Below are 23,702 nucleotides of genomic sequence, written 5' to 3' on the forward strand. Positions count from 1 at the left end.
TGATTAAATTGCCTTATGAGGTTATCTCATCTTACAGATGAGGGAAACAGAGGCTGTTAACCACACAAGTGAGAACCTGGATGGAGGGGAAGACGGGCACCTGACAATGGCCACAGCTCAGGCTCGGCCAGGACAGACAGACAGAAAGGAGAACAAGCCAGCTGGGCTGGAACTGGGAGGAGCTCCCAGGAGTGGGTTTGCGGTGGGAGGATATCTCCAATCAGAATGACCTTCAGGCTAAGTCAGCTCTCTAAAAACTAGAGCTCAAGCTCAACAGCCCTGCAGCCAGAGGCCTCAAACGTAGGGGGCGGGGGCGGGGCACTGGGGTAGGCCTGGGCTGCAGTGGCCAGAGCCTTCTTTAAGAGCAGGGGCTATTAAATTGAGGCAGTATCTCTTCCTATAACTTACATGTATTTTTTACATCATTCTCATCACTACAGTAAATTAAATAACTTCACAAGTCTATTAAGAATGACAACCAAAGAAGGCACAACCCGTTTTGGAAGCCAGTGCTTTAAACTGAGTCTGGCTAGTTAACAGGCAGTCAAGGAAGTCGGAGGACGCTTGGCTGCCACCTGGTGGGACAAGGAGAGAGAGGAAAAGGCCAGATAGAAATTTCTGGCCAAATTGTCTTCAAAAAACCATGGGTCTCCTGTAGAGGCAGTTGTGTGGGGCCTGTGTTCCAGCTCGCCACACTCACTGCCCCCCTCTTCACTCTCCACCCCCCCAATTCTTCACCACTGGAAAAAAAATGGACTCAAAGCTATAGTTCATACAATTGAAGATTTATGTAAGTTACTTAAGTTACTTATTTTTAAACTGCACAATGCTGAAGCCAGTCTAAAAAAGAATCAAACACACCACTGCAAGTTAATTCAATGAGTTACTATTTTTTTTTTAAACAGATTTGTACAGCAAAAAGTTCCCAGATCAGTCTCTACCATACAGTCACCCGTCCAGTGTGCAGGAAGCCACAGGGGCCCTGGCCAGAGGCGCCAAGAGCGGAAGCTGCACTGCAGAGTCTACTTCTACTTACAGGTAACATGTGGCTGGAAAAATCTTGAGTTCCCTTTGTTCTCCAGTGTATCTTGTACAAAATATTACATTTGTTTAAACACATATTTACAGAGTTTGCACAAATAGAAAATGGTTACAAATTACAACCAGGCTTGGCAGGATACCAGTTCCCCTCCCCACTGACCAAGGTCAGGTGTGATGACCATTTCATATTTACAGATGCAATTTAAAAAGTCTGTGTTTAGAGACCAAAATGAAGTTTATAAAAACTGGTTAAATATCATCAATTCATTTATGTAAGCTGTACAAGTAGTGGATACCAATTAGTCAGTTCATGTCTTGCTCCCTGAAGAAAGATTTTGAAGTAAAAGAAACCCTCTCAAGCAAGCAAACATACATCCCTGGCCTGTCTGCCAGTTTGTTTGGTTTTTGCCAGGGAAGGAGATAGAAGGAAGAAGAGGGGAATGGAACAGGGGGAACAGGACAGTCTGGTTGAGGCTGTTTCTATTCCTTTTTTTTTTTTTTTTTTTAAACAGCTGAGAACCAGGATAAGCCTGCTGGCTTGTTAAACACTATCCTTTGGCTTTGAGAAGAGAACCCATAGTTCCATCCTTTTTTCTCAGAGACGAAACGTCTTCTCAATAGGACTACAGTATGGAGGAAGAAAGGACTTTCTGGAGAGGACAATGTTTGTTATTCCGATGTTAATCTTAGACTTGAGTGCCAAGCCCAATTTCAACAGTGCAAAAAAAAGACTCTGAGGAAGCAGTATAGGGGTCAAAGGCTTGCGTAGTAGCTGTCTACCCACTGGGCAAGGCCTCGCTCCACCAGGGACCGGTTTATCAACACCACCTAGAAAAGAAAGTTCCCTTAAAGCTTTGTCCATGGCACCTTGGGGCCATCTCCCAAGCCAACATGAGTTCTCCCCTCCCCGGTTGCCACTGCAGGCAACAGATGTACGAGAGTAACAGTGTAGGCCAGACGCAGTGGCTCATGCCTGTAATCCTAGCATTTTGGGAGGCTGAGGCAGGTGGATCACCTGAGGTCAGGAGTTCGAGACCAGCCTGGCCAACATGGTGAAACCCCGTCTCTACTAAACATACAAAAATTAGCCAGGTGTGGTGGCAGGCACCTGTAATCCCAGTTACTGAGGCTGAGGCAGAATCGCTTGAACCCCGGAGGCGGAGGTTACAGTGAGCCAAAATCACGCCACTGCACTCCAGCCTGGACAACAAGAGCAAGACTCTGTCCCAAAAAAAAAAAAAAAAAAGAGTAACAGGGTGGGGGACATGGCTTATGCTCTAGCCAACAGGAACGTTTATTTAAGTGTTCTGTTGGCTGCTGTGACATAAGGATAGGTTTTTTTTTTTTTTTTTTTTTTTTTTTTTTTGTTGAGACAAGAGTCTTGCTCTGTCACCCAGACTGGAGTGCAGTGGCACAATGTTGTTTCACTGCAACCTCCATCTCCCAGGTTCAAGTGATTCTCCTGCCTCAGCCTCCCAAGCAGCTGGGATCACAGGTGTGCATCACCACACCTAGCAGATTTTTGCATTTTTAGTAGAGATGGGGGTTTCGCCGTGTTGGCCAGGCTGGTCTCAAACTCCTGACCTCAAGTGATCTGCCCGTCTCGGCCTCCCAAAGTGCTGGGATTACAGGGGTGAGCCACTGTACCTGGCCAGGATAGGCTTTTTAATATGCTGAGGAAATCTAAGCTTTCATAACCATAAGACAGAGGACAGAAAAACCCAACAGACAGAAGGTCCCACAGAGTCTCGCACAGGGTTTCTCCACCTTGGCGCTATTGACATTTGGGGTTGGATAATTCTTTGCTGTGGGGTGCTGTCCTGAATACTATGGGATGTTTAGTGGCATCCCTGGCCTCTACCCACTAGAGGATACTGACATCACCACTGCCAATCAGGACATCCAAAGTGTCCCCTAGGAGGTGCTTGTCTACAGTTATATCCTCTGATTAACTCAAGAGGAAACAAATCCCAGGACCAGCTCCTAATCAATCCATTACTTCGGGCCAGCAACACAGAGGGAAAAGAAGGGCAGAACTTACTTCATCTCCAACCACACTCCACAGCTGAATCAGAGGAAGACCAGTTGGACTGTAACTTGTCACCTGAAGAAGCGGGGGTGGAAAGTATAATATGGTTAGGTTTTGTGTCCCCGCTCAAATATCATCTTGAATTGTAATCTCCATAATCCCCACGTGTCGAGGGAGAGACCTGGTGGGAGGTGACTGGATCATGAGGCGGTGTGCCCATGCTGTTCTCGTGATAGTGAGTTCTCATGAGATCTGATGGTTTTGTAAGTATCTGACAGTTCCTCCTTCACATACTTGCCTGCCCATCATGTAAGACAGGCCTCTTCCCTTTCTGCCACGATTGTAAGTTTCCTGAGGTCTCCTCAGGCCCGCAGAATTGTGAGTCAATCACACCTCTTTCCTTTATAGATTATTCAGTCCCGGGTATTTCTTTATAGCAATGTGAGAACAGACTAATACCAAGTATTAGTTACTTTATGCACTTTTCCTTAAATACTGCTGGTCAATCCAGGGCCAAGCCACAGGAAAGAAGGAATTGAAAGGTCAGTTCCCAAGAACCCAAGCCAGCCTGCCTCCCCCACCCCTGCCAACCACACACCTGAGCAAGCAGTGCTGTATTCCCTGTCATCTCGCTCATGGCAGCATCTGCTTCAGGTGAAAACTGGTCATCGTCTTCAGGAGGAAAAGGAAAAGCAGCATTTAGGCTCTCGCTGAGGCAAGGCACCCTTGTCATATACACAAGTTTCAGGTGCATTCCAAGTAGAATGCTTCAGATGCTGTGGGACTTAAGAACTGCACTGGGGAGATCCACCCAGGTCAGAGACAGAGCCTAGGCCTCCATATGACTCCCAGTGGATAAACTCAGGGCTGCTGCTGCTGCATGTTGCCCACTGGAGCACAGACAACAGATGGACAGAAACTCTTGCCTTCACCACTAACACCACCACCAATACCACCAGCAGCAGCACCACCACCACCCCCACCAATTCGGGTGCTGGCAGTGCAGAGCATATAGTATGTGTTCTTCCACCAAATTAGTAACACCAAGTGCTATCGCCACTTTACAGGAGAGAACACTGAGGCAAAGGTGGATTTCTGAAGGTCAACCAGCTCCCAAGTGGTGAAGGTGGGAATCAAACCCAGGCAGTTGGCCACACAGCCCAATAAGGCCAGCCACTCAGAGTGGGCAAGGCGCTGCAGCAGCATTCAGCTTTGCTGGATTACAAAAGTTACATAGAACGACACACCCAAGGCAAGCAGTGGCAAGGATGGGAGGGACAGGGGTTTACCAAGGAAGATCTGGGAAAATCTTACGAAGGAGAAAGAGTTTCAGCTGGGTCTGGACAGATCACTTGGACAGAAGCAGAGAGGAAGGAGGGGCAACAGCAATAAAAGAAGCAAAACAAAGATCTTGCCCCAGTGCTCCCTCTGAGCCGACTCCAGCTAGACTATAGTATTTCTAACACATGCAATCACTTAAGATAAACAAGAAGAAGATCAGAAGGGGCAAACCTGGAGAGGGAGTGGGATGGGATGAACTATCACCTACAAATATAAAATTCCTCGCCATAAACAGCTGCCATTTCGCCACCCTCTACACACCAGATCTTAGGTTTATGTAATTCTCACAGCCAGCATCAAAGACAGGTATCATTCCCATGTTCTTGGGTGAAAACTGAGGCTAAGTAATTTACCCAAGATTTTGCCAGTCCTCTTCCCTCTGACAATGCTTTCACAGTCTAAGACACCAGATAGTGTGTCCCCACTGTGCCCTATGGAGCTATGGCCTGGCTGAGCAGTATCAGTGAGCAGCACATCCTCAACCACCAGGACTAAGACTCTGGGTCTGAACTATAATCTGGAAAGTGCCTTTGTTGGAAGCCCCTTGATGCCTGAGGTCTGAGTACAGTCTAGAGCAGTGGATCTCAAAGGATCAGCAGCACTGGTCTCACCTGGGAACTTGATAGCAATGTAAGTTCCTAGGCCTAAGCCCAGACCTATTCAATCAGAAACTCTTGAGTGGTAGCAACTTATGTTAGCATAAATCCTCCAGGTAAGAACGGAGGCTCTGAGAAAGACCTACTCTCAACAACTGTCCCCAACAATCCCCCAAGCCAAAGGCCCCCGCTGTTACCTGACAGGGGCATCACACTGTCCAGAAGGACTTCTGCTCCCTGAAACGGCAGGGTGACAAAGTCAGACCTGGGAAGGCAAAAAAGGAACAAGTTTAACGTGGACATGAAGGCTGACTCCACTCCAAGCCAGTATTCATCTTTGTACAGTGACACCCATAACCTGGGATGCAGCAAAGCAGAGGGTTCGTACTTTGCAGCAGGCCATGGCTCACGGCACACCCAAACACAGCCAGCCGACCCTGCTGCAAGCCTGACCTCAGAGGGACTAGGTCCTACAGCAAATTCCTAAAAAGGAGCCCGCTTCACTTTTTTCCTTTTTTGTTGTTGTTGTAGAGAGGAGGTCTCGCTATACTGCCCGGTCTGGTCTTGAACTCCTGCACTCAAGTGACCCTCCCAAAGCGCTGGGATTTGCAGCAGGCCACCACGCCTGGCCCAGCTTCACTTCTGAAGGATGATGCTGGGGATTCTTCCACAAGACAGGCCTTCTAGCTCAGTTTGGCTAAGCGAGTAATCGAGTTTGTATCAGACTCTGCTAAAACACAGTAGGCAGCAGGAGGGAAGAATTAACCCTCACCCAAGCCCTGGCACAACTGAGCCAGCCACGCAGAGATCACACATCCCAGAACAAGCAGGGCGTAGGCCTGTCTGAGGCATCTCCGCTCACCTGATTTGCCGGAGCACGTCTACTTTCACCCTCTTATATCCGCCGTAGTCCACGTATCGAATCTCCACTTCGTTGGTCTCCTCGTAGGAGGCAACCACTTGGGCTCGCCACCAGGCCCCGTCTGCACCAGGGGCGGCACAGATGACCGTTACTGCAGGGTAGGGAGCAGAGTGTGTGGAACGCCTGGGCCCAGGCAGGGCACCAAGGGCCACCTGGCCACTACCCACCTCCCTACGTTACCTCTCAGAGGCCTGCAACCTCCACAGTGCAGGGGACAGGAACAGCAACCGGCCCCAAGCAAAGCCTCCCCCAAGCCCAAGACCAGCCAAGGGAAGAACCTGGATGTGAGAAGTTCAGCCTAGCAAGTGTGCCGCCCCCGAGGCCATCCAGACTGAGAAGCATTCAGTCTAGATTCATTACTCCAAAACTTACTGGGACCCAAGAGGGACACAGATGAATAGGAATAAACCAAGTAAATATAGCACTCAGGGAATGGGGGCCAGGGCCAGCCTTACATTTAAAAGAAAGTCCCTGAAGAAATCAAGTGCAGCAGATCTCAGCATCCTCATACCTAGGGTGTGCTCCAGCCCACAACTCAGATGGAGAGCTTGACCAGAAGGGGCCTCCTGGGCCTAAACCCCCTTCTTCTAGCCTTTGCCTCTGGAAGGTGCTGACAGCACCTCGGCAGCCACCCAGGATCAAGGGGTCACTAACCCACTGTGGGTCAGAGGCAGATGAGACCAGGAGGTAAAGGTTCCCAGCAGCACCCCAACAGCTGCCCACGCTGGCCAGGATGAGGACCTGTGACATGAGGCTGACTGTGCTGGGTCCTGACCCTTAGAGAGAATCCCTGGCAGTTACCTCTCGGACTCCGGTTCAGTCTTTACTGCTAGGTTAAGGCAACTTTAGAGAAGCTGATGAAAACTAAGGCCTTATCCTTCCAAAAGGAAAAAACACACACAAAAGGCTACAGATCACTTCAGAAGGTTTTCTACTGCACTGAGTGACCCCGCCATCCCCTGGTGAGGAATGGGTGATGTTCTGACATTCAATCGTCTCTGATAAGGACAACAAAGATAATAATGACAAAGGCTGGGCTCAGACCCCAGATCCTGCTCACTTGGGCAAGTCACCTGAGGCTCAGTTTTCTCATCTGTTAAATGGAGATGACCCAACACACTGCACAGGCTTGTTGGACTTAGGGATTTTTTTATGGTAACCATTATATGCATCAAGTGCTTTATATGTAACACATACAGTATTCAACACTAATTCCTGGAACAAGTGGGTATCACCCCCTTTAACAGATAATAAATAGGTGGCAGATACTATGACACTGGCTTTGAGGGAAAAAAAAGAAAAAATTTTAAAAAAAATTAGTGGCAGAGCTGGGATCTGAATCCCTGTGTCAAAACTCTACTCCAACACCCATCACTCTGCCAGCCAGTGGAAACCCCAGCTCTGCCTCGCCAGGAAACCCACCCCAGCTCCATAACAATGGCAAGAATTGAAGGATGCTGCTTCCATGAAGGATCGCAGAACGGCCTCCTCCTGATCAGGATCCAGGGCAGAACAGGCAACCCCAGGGGTCCCCCTTCCCGACTCCTCAGGGCACTGCTTACTTTCCACTGGGGTGGGTAAGGTGGGGATTCCAGGCTGAGAGTAACAGAGGTACATCTGCTGGTCGAGGCTGCGCAGCGCGTGGAAGGTAGGGTGTGTGTGCTGCTGCACGAACAGGTGCCCGGCATTGACCTGGTTGACCACAATGACCTCCACGGTGATGCCATCAGGCAGCATGAGCTGTAGAGGGGAAGGGGGAGCGGCCACTGAAACAATCCTTCTTATCTCATCTTTCAATAAGTCCCAAGACCCAAGGGCAAGTCTCTAGGCTGGCATATCTTTGAAAAGGGCAACTCAAGACAACATGGTACCCAGAAGGCAGAGGTTGAAGGACTACTTTAACAACACAAAGTGTTCGACACCTCTGTGGCTGTTGTCCTGCAATACCATGAGCAGCCATTAGGGGCAGTCTCACCTCAGGGCCAGGCAGGGAGGGTCCCACAGATACTGGGCAACCAAGAAGCAACTGCGGAGGTAGTGCTGGGCCTTGCACAGGCCTGGGCAGGGTCCACCTACCAGCAGTGCCCTCCCTCTCACTTCTGTTGATGAATCTATAAGACCCAGGGAGGGCAACAGAGGAAAGAGGTGGCCGCTGAGAACAAGACTCCTGAAAATAAGCAGTAGGCAGGCCCCCAGGCCCTTTAGCCAACTCCTGTGGACTGGCAGATGACCCCAGGAGCCTATGGTCTGACAGCATCTATGCTGCCTTCCCAAGAGCAAGCAGTGGTCTCAGGTCAGGTCCATGGTCAAGGTCTAGCAGAGTCCGCCTCCTATTTGCTCTCCCCTCCTACTGCTTACCCTCCTGAGGTCAGGAGTTCAAGACCAGCCTGGCAAACGTGGTGAAATCCCATCTCTACTAAAAACATAAAAATTAGCCGGGCATAGTGGAGCACACCTGTAATCCCAACTACTCAGGAGGCTGGGGCAGGATAATCGCTTGAACCTGGTGGGCAGAGGTTGCAGTGAGCCAAGATCAGCCACTGCACTCCAGACTGGGCAACAGAGTGAGACTCTGTCTCAAAAAAAAAAAAAAAAGAGAGTGAGTCTAGGACTGAGCCTCCTGGGAAAAAAAACTCTTGATTCAGGAGTAAAGCATAAAGTGGTATTCAGCCGACTCTCACATATCCACAGGAAAAAGATATCCCAATCCTTTCCCTCCAGCCCAAGGGCCTTTGCAAAGGGGAAGACACAAAACTGAACTGCCTACCATCCATTTAAAAAAAAAAAAAAAAAAACCCACAAAGGAGGACAATTTCCTTGGAGCTACAGTCAGCCCATCTGTCCATCTGTGTAAAATGTAGTCAATAGTCTTTGGCCCACAGAATTCTGCAATTCTACTCCCAGTGAGATAAGACCCAACCAGGGCCAGAGGCACACTGCAGGATATGGGCGACGGCCCTGAGAGACCCTGCAGTCAGCAGCACACAGGGGCCCTGGAGACAGCAGCTCTTCCCTCTGCCAAACTCCTGGGGCAACCTCCAAAGAGTCACTGGGCTTCCGGGCCTGGCAGGGAGTATTCATTCTTCTTTGTAATTTAGGCACCTCCTGGGGAGGGTAAAGGGAAGGAGATCCTTCACCAGGGCCACTGCTAAGGCCTGACTCAACCAGAAGAAAGAACGAGCGCCATCCAAACCCATGATTCTAGTCCCACCCAGGTCTCAGGTGTTGAATGGCGACCCTGGACACACCCAGTCTCCTGGCTGAACTACACCATCCTTTCTAAGCAAATGCCTAGAAAACTTAAAAGGTGCCCAGGGGGCAGAGCCAGGGAAAGTAGTCTTCCCACGTGGGGACCAAGAGGCCTCTGGTTTCCTGCCAGCACTATCACCACCTAAGCCCTGTCCCCAGAACACAGTCCCATAGCAGAACCGACCAGTAGAGGCCAGAGAGGAGAGGGCACAGGCACTCATGTGCACTTGGCCTTCTTAGCCTGAGGTCTGGGGAGTTTCTTGTTTGGGGTAGGTTTGGGGGAAAGAGGCAAGAAGTCCGGATCACCCAGTAGCACACTCACCCAGGATGTCATCGGCAGAGAAGGCAGCGCCAGCGAAGGCAATGGGGGAGCGTAGATATTGGTGAGGTTCAGCTCTTTGAACTTCTTCCCAATCAAGTTCAGCGCTTTGTCTACATGATGTTGAGACCCTAAATAGCGGATGGGGGCAGGACATACAATCACTGTAAGAGGAAAGTCACACACACACTCACAAAAACACAGCCACAGACCCCACTCCACTGCACTTTGCATAGAGTTCAAATGCATCTTTGAGGTACTGAAACACTTAAGCTCTGCTTTAGGAAGAAAGGCATCTAAGCCTTTCAAATGATACCTCTGCCATTATGATCCATGCTTTCAATGCAACAGGAAGAGGCAGGCAGCTGGGAAAATGCCAAAGGGGAATTGCACACAGGGCACTTCTGCTTTGAGAGAAGCCTTTATGGGGTGGTGCGCACTATGAACCCAGGACCCAGGCCCCACCCAACCAAGCACCCACACTTCTCCTGGCCAAAGATCAGAGTAGGGAGGGACCTGAGTCTCCCACAGGCAACTGAAATGGGGGAAAGGCTGCAGGGAAGACACCTAATGCTCCCTTCCCTGGGATGAGAATCAGGGTTTCCTATTCCAAAAAGATAGCAATTGAAACTCAGATGCTATTCACTTCTATTTAATATTTCAGGTAAGAGGCAATACAAGCAGCAGATGCTACTGACCTTCTATGTGGCAGATCTGGACGCTCTGGGTGTAAGGCAGGGTTGAAATGTAGATCTTGGCACCAGATGTTTGCTTCAGAAAACTCACATAGCGCCCCTGCTTGCCAATTAGCCGACCGACTAAGTGCTTCCAGAAAGACAAAAGAGATGAGAGGGTTAACGGGAAACCAATTCCCTGGACACCCAAAGACCTACTTCTGTTTTACACAAGATCATGCTCAAACATATTAGCTGTTACCATGTCAGCATTTATTTTCCAGGACTATTCTAAGCACTTACATTTACTCATAGTACCTGTGAAACACAGATAACTTTATCACCATTCTGTAGATGGGGAAACAAGCCCAGAGAGGCTAAGGAACTACCTTAAGGTCACACAGCTGCTAACCAGGAAGTTGAATCAGGCAGTCTGGCTCCAGGACCAAGCAGTTCCCATTTCGCCCCAACAATGTGGCCCAGACCCAGAAAGCTGCAAAGGCAGCAGCATCTTCTCCTCTAAAACCCATGCTGAGAAGTTTCGCCAGCACACGATTTCTCGATTTCTCGTGCCCCTCTCCCTCAAGTCTACTCAGATCCAAAGATAAAGGGGTACGATTTGAAAATGAAGGTCTAAGAACCCTGGGCTCCCACTGCCAAGTGACAGCAGGCTGAAGCCTGCAGAGCAGGAGGCATGCAGAAGTGCCCAGTGCGACAGAGTTCAAGGCAGATAGAAGCAGCCAAACTTAGCCCTTACGTAAGATGGGCTCCCACACAACCGCCAACGACCCCCTCCCGGAGGAGCTACTGGGGACATGGTCCATCCTCAGGCACAGCCTTTCTCTTCATGCCCTATGTAACCACTGAAGGAAAAGCAGGCAGGACGGATAATAGGGCCCCCCAGGGAGGAAACCACCAAGAGAGCTCGCAACCCAGGGTCAAAACAGCCACTATGATCCAGAGTTCAGACCAAGCCAAGTCTCCACCTGAGCACAGAGCCCAGGGCCCTGGGAGAATGCGGTCTGACAAATTATTTCTGAGCCCCAGAGATAAACATCAAGATCAAGCTAATATGTTGTAAGTTCTAACGGCAAGAAGCTCGAAACCACTTAAGCACTCAGGAATGGGGACTGATGAAGTAAACCGACATCCACACAATGAATAATGCAGTTACAATTACATTTTCGAAGAATAACACACGAAAATTAAATTGTTAAATATTTAAAGTATTAATTAAAGCAACATAATCTCAGTTTTGTTTAAAAACCACAGGGTGCAAGATGAGAAGGAAATAAAAGTCTTTCACAGTCGCTCTCAAGGGTAGGATTAGAGCTGATTTTTATTTTCTGCATATATTTCTATACTTTTCAAGTTCTCTAAAATATGGATTTATGCTTTGCTCCATTATAAAATACACTTTACGTTGGAGCACTTGAGCAGAGCTCAGTGAAGGGATTCTGGCTGGCCCCCACGGCCTTGGTGTCTTTTTTCCAAATAGATCTGAGCCCCAGAATATGCAAGAACCACCCCCAAGGGAGACACACAGGCCTGCGAGTTTGAGAAGTACAAGAATAAGATGCTCCTGGAGGCAGCTGGAGGAATTCCACGTTGCAGGAAGCTCTCTGAGCCTTGGCAAAGTGTAGTGTGTCCTTTCCCTGCAGCCTTTGGCGGACCCAGGGCTCCTTCCGGTTTACCGTCCCTCTCCTGGCCCCCTCCCTCCCCGAGGTCTAATGGCCCTGGCCCCAGGGAGCTTTGCGCTTACCACAGAACCAGACTGGGGGACTCCGCCCCTACCTTTGGCACCTCGATCTCCCAGATGATGAGGTCGACCTTCTTAGGGTTGGAGCCTGCCTGGGCATTTTGGAAGCTCTCAGTCTTCTTGAGACTGCAACAGCTATCCACAGAATCCATGCTGTTCCTGTCAGAACCTGCAGGGGGGGAAGCAGCAGGCGCGCACACACACAGACCCCAGCTCAGAGCAGCCAGTAACCAAGAACTTCCCAAACTCACATTCCCAGGAGGCCCTGCCCCATACCCGCTCCTCAAGCTTGGCAGGTGACTGTCAACTTACAGTCTAGAAGGCTCAGAACAACCCCAGTGAAAGGAGGACTGGGGGTGTCGATACACCTAATTTTAGCCTGTCACTTACAGTCCCACTTGCTTAATTGGCAGCCGCACCCAGCCACAGCTGCTGGAGCAGAGACACAAGTGGTGAACTCAGAAGAGACAGACTGCGCCCAGGGAAGGGGAGCCCACAGGGCGGGGGAGGAGACATGCTTGAGGTCCACATGGTCCTGAGAGCCAGACCGATGGACCGCAAACACCTTGACACCCTTTCAACTATCCTACCCCCTCAGACCAAGAGTTGGTGTCTCCTGTCCCCAGGCCCAGTCCCAGGGTCACAGGTACTAGCCTTCAGCCCAGCAGAGCTAGACAAAGTCCTCACTGGCCTGCCTGAGGGCCCCATTCTTATACCTAGTGGGGACCTGCTCGTTCCTCTGCCATATGTGGACTAAAAAAGGAGAGTCTCCTTTCCCTTTGCTTAGGCCTGATTCGTGCAACTCTGAACATTTTTCTGGCTCAAATACTCCATTGGTCAAAAGACTGAGCCAAAGCTCATGCCCAAGAAAATCCAACGGGAACAGACTCTGCTCCCGACCTGGGCTGTTCCACTCTCACTCAAGAGCGTGCCAAAGGGACCGTCACAAAAAAGCGGGTCCAGATCAGCTCAAGAGAAGTGGCCCTGGCTTAAATATGGATGACTCAATCACCAGAAATAGATCACTCCTGAGAGTCTACCAATTAGGTTACCTTCCACATGGTTTCTCCAAACCCTGGGTATAATCCTTTGCCAAGTAACCCATACAGTGGATGCAGAGAACTAAGGCCCAAGAGATCCTGCTCCCAGCTAAGGAAGAATCACCTTCAAAGTGACTTCCCCCCTTAACACTAGGCGCTTGGAACAGGATTCATGCAGGGAAAAGTACCCCTTCTGGGGGAAGACTGCTTGGCTAGCCTGCTGGAAGCATAACAGGCTGACAGGGGTTGGGGGAGGGGGCAGGGAGCTCTGCTCACTCACAGCGTCCAGCCTCTGTCTCACAGAATGGGACTAGCTAATACCTGCCATCCCGATGGCTCCCAGCAGTGGCTCAGAACCACACCAGGACTCTAGCAGGCTGCACTCAAAGGCCAGCTTCCAGTTCCCTCAGTGGGGTGGTCCCTGGTCCCCTCTCAGCTTCAACTTCCTCACACACAAAGCAGGGCTGACATGAGGGTACATGCGAGGCACTAACCTGGTGCTTGGCACCCACCACATGCTCGTGGACAGTATTACTTCATTTCCACGTGCCATCCCTAAACCTCCCTGCCCATCACCACGGCTTAGGTTCAAGCCTAAACTCAGAAGACTTCAACAGGTCTGAGTAGCTACTACTATCCATCTGGAGTTGGCAGACAAGGCTGTGGGGCTTGTTAATTCAGCTGAGGGGCAGTAAGCAAAGGGAAACTCCTTTATTCTTAAAAAACAAATAAAATAAAAATCACCCATTTTAAGATGCAGTATTTTAAGAAATATTTAAACATCCCGAGATTAGGATGCATCATATAGTATCTTGCCTTCTATAATCATGACTGGCAGCACTTTTTTCTTTCCAAGGTATATAAAAATAGTAGTGTCTTAACAGCATCTTGGAGGTAACAAAATGTAGTGTGTGGCACAAACGAGATGCTGCTGAAAGTGGTAAAATTCCCAATAAAGATTCCCAACCTTCCTGGAGCTGAAATGGGAGGGAATGGCTCCAGGACAAACAAGTCAGAGAGCCACTCGGGATATTCGTGGCCTCTCTCCATGAGATAAATGAAAACACCCCAGGGTGGCTGCAGAAGCAGGGTCAGGAGCTGCTGACCTGTAAGTTAGCGGTCTGAACTGTCTACGTTGGGGTCAGCACTCGAAAAACCCAGGACACCTCGTTATCAAAGTGCCCCGCTTTCCCGGGGGTGGAGCTGCAACTGCACAGAAAGAAAATGGCTGAGGCTTTCTGCAAAGGTGACAGCGACAACTCAGGAAGCTCAAGCCTCCCACAAGTATTCAAAGCTGTGGCCGTTCTTTGGGCACTTACCCTGTAAGAGCTTCTGGAGAAGGAAAGCAGGTGAAGACATGGGAACAAGCACATGATTAAAAGGAAATAAAAACCATTCAAAACACTCACACCCATACCTGGCACTCAAGGGAAATAAAGCTAAGGAGGCCTCTCCATTAAAACACACACACACACACGCACACACAAAGAGGTTAGTGTTTAAAAAAGAAGAAAAATGGGCTGGGCATGGTGGCTCACACCTATAATCCCAGCACTCTGGGAGGCCAAGGGCGGAAGGATCACTTGAGCCCAGGAGTGCAAGACCAGCCTGGGCAACAAAGGAAGACTCCATCTGCACCAAAATAATAATAATTTTTTTAAACAAAGAAAAAGAGGCACATTAATGTTAATCAGCGAGCCCAACTTGGCGCTAGTTCCTTGGGAAGGGCTCACTGGGGAAGGTCACCGGTTGAGGAACCAAGTTACAGCTCCCATGACTTGTGGTTTCAGGGCAATCTAACTCCTCAGTTACCCACCAGCTCTACGCTGTGTCCAGCTCTCTGCAGGTTGCGATAAAGAGCTGAAGAGCACCATGACTTGGCTGCACAAGTAGCAGAAGGGAGAGGCAGACTGGCAGCCTTTCTCCAAGGAATACTGGGAGCGCCCCATCCTCTAAATGAACCCAAGACCCTCCTACCTCCTGAATGATCTGCTTCCGCATCCATGGTCCATCCATCCTCAGCCCCCAAGTCTGACAACTCCCCCTTCAGCACCCCATTGCTGAAGGGCACAGTACTTTCTGGCAGTGGCGGGGTGATGGCCTTGTCCCTGGGGCTTGAGCTGGTCTCTGTGCAAGAGTCTTCAAGCCCTGAAGTGCTGAAAGAATCTGAGCAGTGTCCTGGGGAAGCCACCAAAGGGACACTTTGGCTGCTGTCTGACATGCAGGTGGCACAGGTGGCATCTTCCACCAGGATGCCTGCCCGGTCTGGCGACTCTTCACTTGGGGTGGTCGGTGCCAGGCAGGGGGCCAGGGAGATGTGGTGTGCAGAGATCTTTGGCTTACTGTCCTTGGTGGGGCTGGACAGAGGGCTGTTCAGGCAGCTCACGTAGGTCTTTGGTGGTGGTGAGCCCTCTGCTGGTAGGCCTGGCAATGGGAGGGCAGCATCCGGCGGGGCAGCAGCTGCCTCTACTGGGGCAGGCTCTGCAGTGTCTGGGCCCAAGACAGTTTTCTGGTGAACTGGGACACAGCTCTCTTCCTTCTGCCCTTGGAGCTGACTGGCCTGATACACACGACCTGCAACCTTGCCCACCGTGGTGGCCAGCACCTGTTCGGTTGCTTCTGAGATCACTTGGGAGATTATCTGGAAGGCAGCCTGCTCAATCTCCTCATTTCTATCCAAGCCCTCCTCATTTCTATCCAAGCCCTCCTCATTTCTATCCAAGCCCTCCTCATTTCTATCCAAGCTCTCCTCATTGCCCAGTTCTCCCTCAACACCTCTGTCCTGGGCTTTGGTGTCTGTGACTGGGGGTGCTGGCGCCGCATCGTCCTTTGCCAGCTCTGTGTGAGCCGACTCGATGAACCTACTTGGCAACTTCTCTGCTACATACTCTTCCTCCTGCACCGGCCCCACCACCTGGGATGAGCTGCTCTTCCCCTTATCTTCTTCCCCCTCTAAAGAGGCCAGGCTAGGGCCCTTGCTGTTCTCCAATTCCAAGACATGCTCCTGAGACAATAGAGCTTCTTCAACCACCTTTCTCCCCAACACAGCATCACCGGTCCCTTCGGCCCCACCTGTCTCTCTTGCCCTCTCCCCAGAGCTACGCTTCTCTGCAGGGACTGCGGGGTAGCCTGGCTGGACCCTCCCTGGCACCCTGCTGAACGGGGAATCTTGCTTACACACCTCAGCTGATTTGTTGGGGAATAGTACACCCTTTGGAGATGAAAGGGGGCACTCTAGAGGAATCGATTTGGCTTCACCACCTGTCAGGGCTAGCTCCAGCTTTGTACTGTTGTCTCTGCGTGTTCCTGGTCGCGATCTCATGTCTGTGGTGTTAGGAAGAATGCCCGAGGACTCTGATCTTCGGCAAGGTGGGTGTGTCCGGAGCAATGCTGGGGGCTCTGCAGGCAGCTTGCTCACGGTGGACAGTTCCTTTTCTGGTGGCTCTGTGACACTGGGGGGTGTGGACACTACTTCGGGACAGACGTCTTCCATAGGGAGAGGTTCCTTGATGGCAGGGTCAGCCCTCAGCTGCACAGCACCAGCCTCCACCTGCTCATCATGGCTGCTGACATGGCCTTTTTTACGAGAGAAAAACCACCACCAGCTGAGGAGCGCCAGCATCCCAGGCAATGCCAAGGGGAAGAGCGAACGGAACTGGATTGCCATCCTGGAGGCTTGAAGTAATTACACCTGGGGAGAGCAGGAGAGCGAGGAGGAGGGATGTTACAGAGCCAGGTAGGAGGATACTGGCAACCGCACATGCAAGACAGTCAACAGGGTAGGGCCGGAGCCCTCTCCTCCGCCTTCCCTGCCCTCTAAGAGGAGCACACCTCTCAGCTCGTACCAGTCCACCCTCTGTGTGATCCACTGGGGGTCAGTGGCCAGGAAGAGCCATCTTCCCCTCCATGCTCCCCAACTCACGCACCCTCTTGAAACAAACCGAGCATTCTATTCTTTAACCCAAATCCCTCCCTTCATCACTTCATGATGCCAGATTCTCCCTACGTTCCCCAAAGGGGCTAGCTCTGCTCAGTGCGGCTCACTTCTCTCAACTCACAGAACGTTCTTATCTATCAAGTGGCATCGGAGCATTTCAAACCCCCATGGAATCCACATGTACATGGGTCCCTCACATCTACCCATAAAATCATGAGTCAATGAAATGGAACTTTGTTACTCAGCGATTAGAGATGGTGAGAATGAAGGAGGAATAAAATTCCAAATGGCTAAGGAGATGCTCCAGGGTGAGGGACCAACACAGCAAACTGCAGCCTGAAGGTCCAGGTCAGACTTGGAAGATTCAAGTACAGGCGTTCCCTGATCTTCCAAGGCTCAACTGAGAATTTTTCAACTTTACAATGGTGTGAAAACAATACCCATTCAGTGGAAACTACACTTCCAATTTTGGATTCTGATCTTTTCCTGGACTAGCGATAGGTGATGCGCTACTCTCTCGCAATGCTAGCTCCCAGTCATCCACTCTATCACAAGGGTGAAAAACGGGCACTCCAGAGTGGACCGTGTTGCTAGGTGATTTTGCCCAACTGTAGACTACTGTGAGTGTTCTCAGCTCATGTAAAGTAGGCTAGGCTAAACTATGGTGTTCAGTAGGTTAGGTGCATTAGATGTATTTATTTTCGATTTACGCTATTTTCAGCTTATAATGGGTCTACCAGGATGTAACTCCACTGTAAGCTGAGAAGCATCTGTACCATCGTGAGGTCAGTGAGGGTGTCCTAGGGCCCCACTGCGTAGTCTGGACTTTATCCTGCAGACAACAGAGAACCAACATAGGTCTGCAAGGCACACACACCAAATTGTTTCTAGAAGGCAATTCTGGGAACAGGATGAAAAGTGCATCGAGGGTGGGTGCAGTGGCTCATGCCTGAAGCCTGAAATCCCAGCACTTTTGGAGGCAGAGCTGGGCAGATCACCTAAGGTCAGAAGTTCGAGACTAGCCTGGGCAACACAGTGAAACCCTGTCTCTACTAAAAATACAAAAATTAGCTGGGCATGGTGGCAGGCACCTGTAATCCCAGCTACTCAGGAGGCTGAGGCAGGAGAATTGCTTGAACCCGGGGGGTGGAGGTTGCAGTGAGCCGAGATCAAGACTCCATCTCAAAAAAGAAAAGTGAAGTATATCGAGCAGAAGGAACCTAGAAACCTAAGTCTGTTAGGTCTAAGCAAGGAGGAATGGTAAGGGCCTAGAAGAAGGCAACAGACATGTAAAGGGGATAGAAAACTCAATTTTTCCTCATCTGTAAGACGGGGACACATCTCTTAATGGACGGTTGGTATAAGGATTAGCTGAGATATAGAAAGTTCTTTGCAAAGCAGAGTTAACACTCATTAAAGGTATATGACGGGCTTATTCTAGAACACTTACATTCAATGCTTCCTATGCCAGCAAACTTTAAATCTCTCTGCCCAAGTAATGTCTTTTTAAAATCAAAAATCCTTGAACTGACAAGCTGAATTACACCTTATTTGGGTTTGTTTTCTTTTAGAGATAACAAATGTACATGTTTTAACAACTCATATTGGTTTGACTTACATTGTTTTCTGGCAGAGCCAGAACATCAGTACTTTTTAAAGTTCCCTGAGAGGTTCTACTTTCCAGCCAAGGCTGGGAACCACTACTCTAGGACTCTGCTTCTGAACGTGCGATCCATGTACCAGAAGTCTTGAATATTGCCTAGGACCTTGCTAGAAACGCAGTATCCCAGCCTCACCTCAGACCTGCATTTTAACAAGACCCCTAGGGGATTGAGAAGGACCTTACAGTTTGTGAAGGAATGCTAAGAGGTGTGTTCTGCCCCTAAAGTGATGAAGTGGGGGCAGTGGTAGTGAGAAGGTCACCTCCATTTGAAAGTCCCTATATCTTTAAAGATAAACTTTCTTGCTGATATTTGAAGCAGCACCAATGATAGCATTTGAAGCACAATGCAGGGCTAGGCAGTGGCCAGGGCTAAGGCTTTACATCAATTCCTCTGGGAGGAAATTTAGTGCTACCGTTTTGCTTCACATTCAAACACAGAACCTTGCTAGATTGTTTTCCTTTTATCTTGCTGTCGTCCAGGCTGGAGTGCAGTGGTGTGATCTCGGCTCATTACAACCTCTGCCTCCAGGTTCATGCAATTCTCCTGCCTCAGCCTCCAGAGTAGCTGGGTCTACAGGCGCCCACCACCACACTTTGCTAATTTTTGTATTTTTGGTAGAGACGGGGTTTCGCCATGTTGGCTAGGCTGGAACTCCAGACCTCAGGTGATCCACCAGCCGGCCTCCCAAAGTGCTGGGATGACAGGCCATGGCGCCCAGCCAAATGTATTACTATCTTAAAGGTTAAAATAGCTCAAGGAAGCTGGGTGTGGTGGCTCACGCCTATAATCCTAGCACTTTCAGAGGCTGAGGCGGGTGGATCACGAGGTCAGGAGATCCAAAGACCATCCTGGTTAACATGTTAAACCCTGTTTCTACTAAAAATACAAAAAAAAAAAAAAAAAGAGAGAGAGAGCCGGGCATTGTGGTGGGAGCCTGTAATCCCAGCTACTCGGGAGGCTGAGCAGGACAATCACTTGAACCTGGAAGGCAGAGGTTGCAGTGAGCCAAGATAGCACCACTGCACTCCAGTCTGGGTGACAGAGCGAGACTCAAAAAAAAAAAAAAAAAAAAAAGCTCAAGGCATACAGCCAAGGGATGGGTACCTAAATTCTCTTCCACATTAAATCTGGAACCCGTTATTCTAGAACTGTGGGGAAGAGGCGCTATATGAGCCAAGAAAACGGGAAGTCTGTACTACCTTTCCGGAGAGCCTTATGATAGCTCTTAAAAGCTCATAACCACATCCTACAACTCTGAAATCCCACACTTGGCATCTTTAAATTAAAAAAACAAAAACAAACCTACAACAAAGAAAAATCCACAAAGCCAAGTGCCTGTGATCCCAGCTACTTAAAGAGGCAGAGACAGGAGGATCACTGAAGTCTAGGAGTTGCCACCAGCCTGGGCAACATAGCGAGACTAGTCCCTTAAAAATTTTTGTTTCAAAATGTTTTTAGCCCACGTACCTCTGCATAGGCTGAGGCATCATTTGAAACAAAATTGGGATTAACAAACATTTCAGGGGAATCACTGCTAGGTAGATTATGGAATCCATGGACATACCGATGTTACAGAAAGAAGTTGATCTCATGTGCCAATATGGAAAACATCACCTGGATATGTAAAACAAAAAGGTACAGACCACCATGTGTATGGAATGTCTATGTTCACATAATCCCATGGAAAAACTGGGAAGGACACACAACAAGCCATTCAGTTGTAGGAGAGGGGAAGTTTCTGCACACTGATCTTGTATCCTGCAAACTTGCTGAACTCACTAATTCTAACCATTTAGTAGATTTCCTTGGGATTTCTTACCTACAGATAGAGTCTTACTTCCTCCTTTTGGGAGGAGAGATTTTTAATTTCTTTCACAACGGTTCTCCAACTTGACTTCACATTAGCATCATCTGGTAAGCTTTTAAAAGCCCAAGGCCAAGGCAGCACCAGCCCTATTAAATCAGAATCTTAGAGTGAGACCCCAGCAGCAGGGTTTTTTTTTAAACCAAGGTGATTACAATGTGCAGTCAAGTTTGAGAATCACTGTTCTGAGGCCACGTGTGGTGGCTCATACCCAAAATCCCAGCACTTTGGGAGGCTGGGGTTGGGGGTGGTGGAGGCGGCGGCAAATCGCTTGAGGCCAGGAGTTTGAGACCAGCCTGGGCAACATGTGAAACCCTGTCTCTAAAAAAAAAAAAAAAAATTAGCCAGGTGGTATAGTTCCAGCTGCTCCAGAGGCTGAGGCAGGGAGGTGGAGGTTGCAGTGAGCTGAGATCGTGCCACTGCACCTGCAACAGAGTGAGACCCCATCCTGGGGGGAAAAAAGAGAGAATCACTGTTCTCTAACAACCTGCCCACACCTAAAAAAGTGGTAATGATGGGAGATTTGCCTTGTATTTGCTTTGTGTTCAATTGTCTTTCAAATAAAAGAGTAAAGACAGGGAAGTCTCCCTAAACCTATTCTGGTTTGGGGGCTGCCCAATAAAAATTATTTTATTTTATTTTATTTTTTGCTCTCGTTGCCCAGGCTGGAGTGCAATGGCGTGATCTCGGCTCACCGCAACCTCCGCCTCCTGGGTTCAAGCAATTCTTATGCCTCAGCCTCCTGAGTACCTGACGTTACAGGCATGCGCCACCACGCCCAGCTAATTTTGTATTTTTAGTAGAGACAGGGTTTCTCCATGTTGATCTGGCTGGAAAAAATAATTAAAAAAAAAGAGTAAGTACAGTTTGAGACGGGAAAGTGGCTATGAGGAAAGGCTGCAACGGATAGGGGAGTGTGCCCATGGCCTGCTGTCAGGAGATCAAATCCTACCCAACAAGGCACATGCCAGCAGGAAGAGGAACGGAGTCTAAACCCGGGTTTTCATCTGGTCAGTTTGTTTGTTTGTTTACGTCTTTATTTATTTAAGACAGAGTCTTGCTCTGTCACCCAAGCTGGAGTGCAGTGGGCACGATCTCGGCTTACAGCAACCTCTGCCTACTAGGTTCAAGTGATTCTCCCACCTCAGCCTCCCAAGTAGCTGGGATCACAGGCACACACCACCATGTGTTTTTCTTTTTTTTTTTTTAAGCAGAGATGGAGTTTCATACCATGTTGGCCAGGCTGGTCTCAAACTCCTGACCTCAAGTGATCCCACCCATCTCGGCCTCAAAAACTGCTGGGATTATAGGCGTGAGCTACTGCGCCTGGCCAGGTCAGTAAATTTAGATTGTGATTCCTTATTAACTAGGCAATCCCATTTCACCCAGATTTATAGCTGTGACTCCCATAGTAATTATCTGATCTTAGGAAAAAGATTAAATGGGATGGGGTAGAGAGGAAGAAAAACAATCCTAACAGCTACCCCACCGGGGGCCAGTTCTCCTTATTTTACATATCAAGGGCCCAAGGCCGCAGACTCTAATTGGCTGTCTGCTCAAAACACAAACCACCTCTCAAGATGGCTGGGAGAAGCCCCACCCCTTTAGAGCTAAAAGTTGATCCCAAGGGGTCCTGCTTGTCTCCAGCAGTTAGTTGCTGGTCCCACACCACACTACCACACCCAGCCTCCCAAGAACCCATAAGGGGGCTATACTACAGTGAGGTAGAGACCCAACACTCAAAGCACGCACCTCTGCCCTGGCTTTGGTCCTTTACCCTGGGCCACCCATAGCCAGTCCCCAGCGCCTTCTGTCACTAGGCTCCCTGCACTTCACCTGCCCTGTTCTCAGTCCTCAGACAGAATGCACAGAATCACCACTGCGGGCCACAACACCCATCTCTGCCTGCTGCTCTGTAGCTTACCGGGACACCACCACTAGCCCTCCCAGCCCAGCTTATTCCCCAGAGACTGAGGCTCTAGGCCCCCAGACCACCTCTAGAGTCACCCCTATAGTCACTGGAGCTACTGAAGAATTACTGCCTGGGAAACATGGTTTCTACAACATTTCCAAGCCAGGGAAGGCCTCCTAGAAGGCACTGAATACTGCTACCCATTTCACCCAACCCACAGAATCCAGGATGTCCCACCTAAATTCCCAGTGCCCATCACTCCCCAGCCTTCACCCCGCACTCTGGACTAGAGCCAGAGACCCAAGGCTGAGCAATCAGGAACCAGGTGTCACTGCTTCTATGCAGTGAGTGGCTCAAGATAAAGCCCTTCTCACACCATTGCTTCCAGGAACAGGAACTACCTGGCTTGAAGCGTTCCACCAGCACTTGAGAACAGAGATTACCAGATCCCCAAAGAGCAGAGTGGAAGATGTGTTTTTTTACCTTGCTACCAGGGAATTGTGCTTAGAGATGTGAACCATCTTCCAACAAGAACAGAGCCAAGAGACCCTGGGATCAGCAGGCCTTGGCTGGGTCTCACTAAGGGCGCCCATTGCCAGGAGACACCTCACAGATGCCCCTCCACCAGTCCCCACTTCACACTAGTCAAGAAATCAGCTAGGCTAGGTGCGGTGGCTCATGCCTGTAATCCCAGCACTTTGGGAGGCCAAGGCGGGCGGATCATGAGATCAGGAGATCAAGACCATCCTGGCTAATACAGTGAAACCCCGTCTCTACTAAAAATACAAAAAAAATTAGCCGGGCTTGGTGGTGGGCACCTGTAGTCCCAGCTACTCTGGAGGCTGAGGCAGGAGAATGGCATGAACCTGGGAGCCGGAGCTTGCAGTGAGCTGAGATCGCACCACTGCAGTCCAGCCTGGGCAATGGAGCGAGACTCCGTCTCAAAAAAAAAAAAAAAAAAAATCAGCTAGCTCCTCACTCCCTCAGCCCTGAGCCACTCTCACCTCAGTCAAATACACTTCTTAGGAATTGGTAAGATGCCATTTTGCCCAATTTACGTGGTCCGACAGGCCTACAAGAGGTGGTATAAAATGCATCAGCCTTTCCTGAATGCCCAGGTAGTGCCACCTTCTCATACATACACATACCCCCTCGGCCTTACAAGGCTCTTCTGACATCTTCCTTCCTGCACTGGGCCAGACTCTTCGGAGTTGCTCTCTTTGCCCTGAGGTGTTTTCGTAAACCTGAACTTCTCAACATTTAAGTGGTATCACAGTAGTCCCCAAAGCCTTCCTGCTCACAAGCTAATCAAAGGCTGGCTCCTCCTCCGGGCCCAGGACTAAGGGCAGACCTAT

At 49.6% G+C, this 23,702-nt stretch overlaps 1 protein-coding gene across 5 annotated transcripts in view; it reads right to left on the bottom strand.

Annotated features, from left to right (window-relative positions):
* Positions 1-764: 764 nt before the first annotated feature.
* AKAP1 (A-kinase anchoring protein 1) overlaps positions 765-23,702 on the bottom strand; it is a 36,168-nt gene continuing 13,230 nt past the window's right edge. For 4 of the 5 annotated variants that reach the window (XM_063656047.1, XM_054460180.2, XM_054460179.2 and 1 more), the window contains 10 exons: positions 14,948-16,661; positions 11,966-12,099; positions 10,196-10,322; positions 9,501-9,628; positions 7,492-7,669; positions 5,870-6,020; positions 5,205-5,272; positions 3,669-3,742; positions 3,083-3,145; positions 765-1,869 (listed from right to left, as the gene is read on the bottom strand). In XM_063656047.1, the coding sequence (XP_063512117.1) occupies positions 1,795-1,869; positions 3,083-3,145; positions 3,669-3,742; positions 5,205-5,272; positions 5,870-6,020; positions 7,492-7,669; positions 9,501-9,628; positions 10,196-10,322; positions 11,966-12,099; positions 14,948-16,637 (2,688 nt within the window). In that variant the 5' untranslated portion in view covers positions 16,638-16,661 and the 3' untranslated portion in view covers positions 765-1,794. The remainder of the gene's footprint in view (positions 1,870-3,082; positions 3,146-3,668; positions 3,743-5,204; positions 5,273-5,869; positions 6,021-7,491; positions 7,670-9,500; positions 9,629-10,195; positions 10,323-11,965; positions 12,100-14,947; positions 16,662-23,702) is intronic. The other variant, XM_063656048.1, reaches the window with a different exon arrangement.

This window comes from Pongo pygmaeus, chromosome 19, assembly GCF_028885625.2.
Source record: "Pongo pygmaeus isolate AG05252 chromosome 19, NHGRI_mPonPyg2-v2.0_pri, whole genome shotgun sequence".
Lineage (NCBI taxonomy): Eukaryota > Metazoa > Chordata > Mammalia > Primates > Hominidae > Pongo > Pongo pygmaeus.